Raw genomic sequence first — 3,560 nt, forward strand, 5'->3', positions numbered from 1 at the left:
TTCAAGAATTAATCATAAATAAAAGGGACGAGTATTAAGAAGATTATTTCGTTCTATTAATTAGTAATTTTAATAATACAAACCAAAGTTCAATCAATCTGCTAATATAAAATTCTCATGGTCGAGTGACCTTTTAGGATATTAACTCTCTATTATAGCATCCGCCTGTCCTGTCATTCAATGAGCTGATTTTCCGTGGCAAGCTTTTCACTAAAAATTCTGTGTCTTGCTTCAATGGCCTGTAAATTCAAAATGCACGAGTGTTAACTCCCATAAGCCATATGGTAGCTTCTATATCCCCAAAAAAAAGGGGTTTCCTACTCTGTTGTTGGGCTTAACTAAACCGTGTAAGCGAGGCATAAGGTGAAGATTGCCCAAATTTATATAAGGAAAACAGTTTTTATTATGCCATCAAATGCAGGACAAGTGACAATAACCAAAAGAAAGTGTCAACACCAGTAACAGATCAAGGTAAGAGTTGAATAGGTCTGAACCTGTTTTTCCCAATTGGTGAAGCCGGTGACAACGGAGAGTGAAATACATTGCACAGTTGCTCCAGCCACCAATCCACTCCAAAGACCCTTGCTGTTTAGGTGTAAGACAAATCCAAGTAATAGAGCCGCGGGAATTCCAACCAAATAATATGCTCCAAGGTTCACATAGGCTCCAATATGCTGCCACCCGCTTCCTCTAGCAACTCCTGATTAGAGGCAGATTCACGATTTAAATTCTTGAAATATATGAATTCAAACATATTAAATTTGTACTAATTTTGGAGATTTCACATTTATATATCTATGATCTAAATAAACAATGTGGGCTGCTTTAAGTGCATCCAATACACTACAAATCTGCCGCTGCTTCTGACGCAATGAGCAAGCAACACTAAAAGGCATGGGGAGACAACTCTTGTTCTCTTGTTGGTCAATTTCATTCATTGTATTTCAAAATTTAAAAGCTGGAATGACTCTTTGGGTCTCAATAAAAATTTGCAATTTGGAAATAAAAGCAATTGAGGATGATCGAAGAGATAACCTGATAGTACAGCTTGGGTGCCGTCCATGATAATTGATATGCAAAGAACAGGAGTAATTTCTGCAACATAAGTGGCCACTTCTTTCTCATAAGTAAACGCATAGCCCCATACATTACGGACCACAAATAGAGTTATACTTGCAAGAACAACCTCAGTGGCAGAAAGAACTAACACAGCAACGAGAGCAATTTTCGCCGCCTGTGGCCTCCCAGCTCCAAGCTCATTTGAAACCCGAGTACTGCATACAATATTAATTACTTCAAATTTTGCATGTTTATATCTATGCAACTAACAATATCGGATTAATGTTGGGTTTATAGGACAGGAGCAGACCTTGCTGCAGCACCGAAAGAATAAGGTATATGGTAGTGCACAGAAGTGGTTGTAAAGCTGTTCTCCAAGAAGTTAGACCATGACATGCATCAGTATATAACCATTTCAAACATCTGAAGGAAAAAAACAAACGAAGATCAAGTAGAAAACGAAGCATACCATATGGAAAGTACAGAAGTTTCTAGCATCGGATTTGGCAACAGACCAGAGCTTAGAATGATAAGCTCAAATGACCACCATTCCAAGCTATAACCATGTTCGGAAAAAAAGTTGAAGAAATAAATTAAGGGTCAAGCATAAATTCAATCACAATGCATATATGTATGTTTTTCTATTGAGATTACCAAACCATTACAGCAGATGGGATGGCAAGGCGGAAGAAGTCCCCTAAAGTCAGGAAAACATCCGTAGAGAATGAAGTCCGAGTCTTTTCACAAGCCGATGAGTACTTCACATAAAGCATAAGCAAGATCACGTTCAACCAATAGGATAAACCAATTGACGATGCTGCTCCTGCAATCCCTAAACTCAATTTGAATATAAAAGCCCAACAAATTGCCACTTGGAAGCATAAAGATGCAACTGCAGTTATAAGCATTGGTAGGATTAAACTCTGTGCCTGCAGATACCGGACAACTGACTGAAGAATAGCATATGGAAATAGTGTAGGAATGAGCCAAATTGCGTATTTCCCAGCTTCCTTTGCAATTGAAGGATCTTGGCCCATCAATATAAGAAGTTTATCCGTGAAAATCCACAGAACGGAGACTGGTATGCATACCAGAAACAGACAAATAATAGCACTATAAGAAAAAGTTCCAAGTTTTCGATATTGTCTTGCTCCATAGGCCTGCCCACATAGAGTCTCCAGTGCACTAGACATTCCAAACTGTTCCACAAAGTAAATCCACGATGATTTTTCATAAACATTCTTCATCTATACAAGGGATAACAAAAGGTATACAACCAAGCCATTTGTGTTAATAAATTATTTTTTTTTCTTTTTATAAGTCAAGACATAAGGCTATAAGCCCCGTTCACAAATTCCCCTGTTTCTTAATCAAAAGTAAAACAGGGTTTAAGCAACAAATCTAAACCTGATGGTTATTGCTATGTTTAAGCAACTATTGACTAAGTGACCAATATCCCTACTAAACAACACTACATGGGTTAGTTTGACAGATGATTATAAAATTTTAAAACAGAACCAAAAAAAGGTTGCAAAAACTACTTTGTCATATCAAAAGTATTCAAATCTGATGACGAATATTTTCCCTACTCAGCTAAATCAGATGTGAATTGCATCGAAAGGTCAAAGTCATTTGTATTTTGCTGATTCATTCATAGGAATGATTGGAAGCAAAAAGTTGTTAAAAGGAGACTTACAAGGACACTGTAACCGGTAACATTGCAAAGTGAGGTAGCAATAGAAGCACTAGACAGTGAAAGTTCACCAAGGCGACCTAACATAATCATTGGCGAAACACGCAAAAGGTACTGTGATACTGTTACCACTATCATAGGCAAAGCTATTCGACTCGCCTCTTTCAACTCTTCAATAAACACTTTGCGGCTCACCCTCACATCGTCTTTCTCCAAATTAAGCAGCAGCGGCTCTTCCATCGCCATAATTTTTTACTTATTTTCCTAACTCAGAAGCAACCCGCTTGCAAAGGAAAACTATTGATTATCTTTTTTCTCTTATATAGACAGGGCAGCACATGCTCTTCGACATGTCTGCTTGACTCGTCTCCTTCGACGGATTTATTATTTTGATTTATAATAATTTTTAACTCTTCCTCATTTTTTTTTTATTAGATTTAAACATTATGAAAAATAAAACAACTGTTTAAAATATACAATGTTTTTTGGTTGATTTTTGAAATTCTATCGATATAACGTGAATTGAAATTGATAGAATAACATATATTTATTTGTAAATTACATAAAAGTTACTATTAGTTACATAATTAATAACTAAAAATATATATAAAGACTATCTGAAAAATTATATTAATTTTCTTAATTTTATTTGTGTTATATAGATAATAAAGAGAGAGTACGAGAGTAATATATATTATTTAAAAAATAATATAAATGTGATATAAATTACCGAAAGAATAATATTTTAAAAAGAAACATATAAACAAATTGGTCAAGTCTTTAAATTTCATCTGTGTTATAAATTGGG

General features: G+C 35.3%; 1 protein-coding gene across 1 annotated transcript; it reads right to left on the minus strand.

Annotated features, from left to right (window-relative positions):
- On the minus strand, positions 1 to 3,139 carry LOC107008969 (protein DETOXIFICATION 9-like). The gene is made up of 7 exons (XM_015208198.2): positions 2,756 to 3,139; positions 1,714 to 2,258; positions 1,529 to 1,615; positions 1,370 to 1,426; positions 1,036 to 1,274; positions 495 to 700; positions 1 to 239 (listed from the first exon to the last, which is right to left on the minus strand). Exons 1-7 carry the CDS (start codon positions 2,996 to 2,998, stop codon positions 174 to 176), a joined length of 1,443 nt encoding a protein of 480 aa, XP_015063684.1. The 5' UTR covers positions 2,999 to 3,139; the 3' UTR covers positions 1 to 173.
- Between the last annotated feature and the right edge of the window lie 421 nt (positions 3,140 to 3,560).

Source organism: Solanum pennellii, chromosome 2 (assembly GCF_001406875.1).
Source record: "Solanum pennellii chromosome 2, SPENNV200".
NCBI classification, from domain to species: Eukaryota; Viridiplantae; Streptophyta; class Magnoliopsida; order Solanales; family Solanaceae; genus Solanum; species Solanum pennellii.

Coding starts and splice junctions, on each gene's coding strand:
- LOC107008969 (XM_015208198.2), bottom strand. CDS start 2,998: ATGGCGATGGAAGAGCCGCTGCTGCTTAATTTGGAGAAAGACGATGTG. Junction 1,427..1,528: donor ACTTCTGTACTTTCCATATG/GTATGCTTCGTT, acceptor CTTGGAGAACAG/CTTTACAACCACTTCTGTGC. Junction 701..1,035: donor CACCCAAGCTGTACTATCAG/GTTATCTCTTCG, acceptor GCCTCTAATCAG/GAGTTGCTAGAGGAAGCGGG.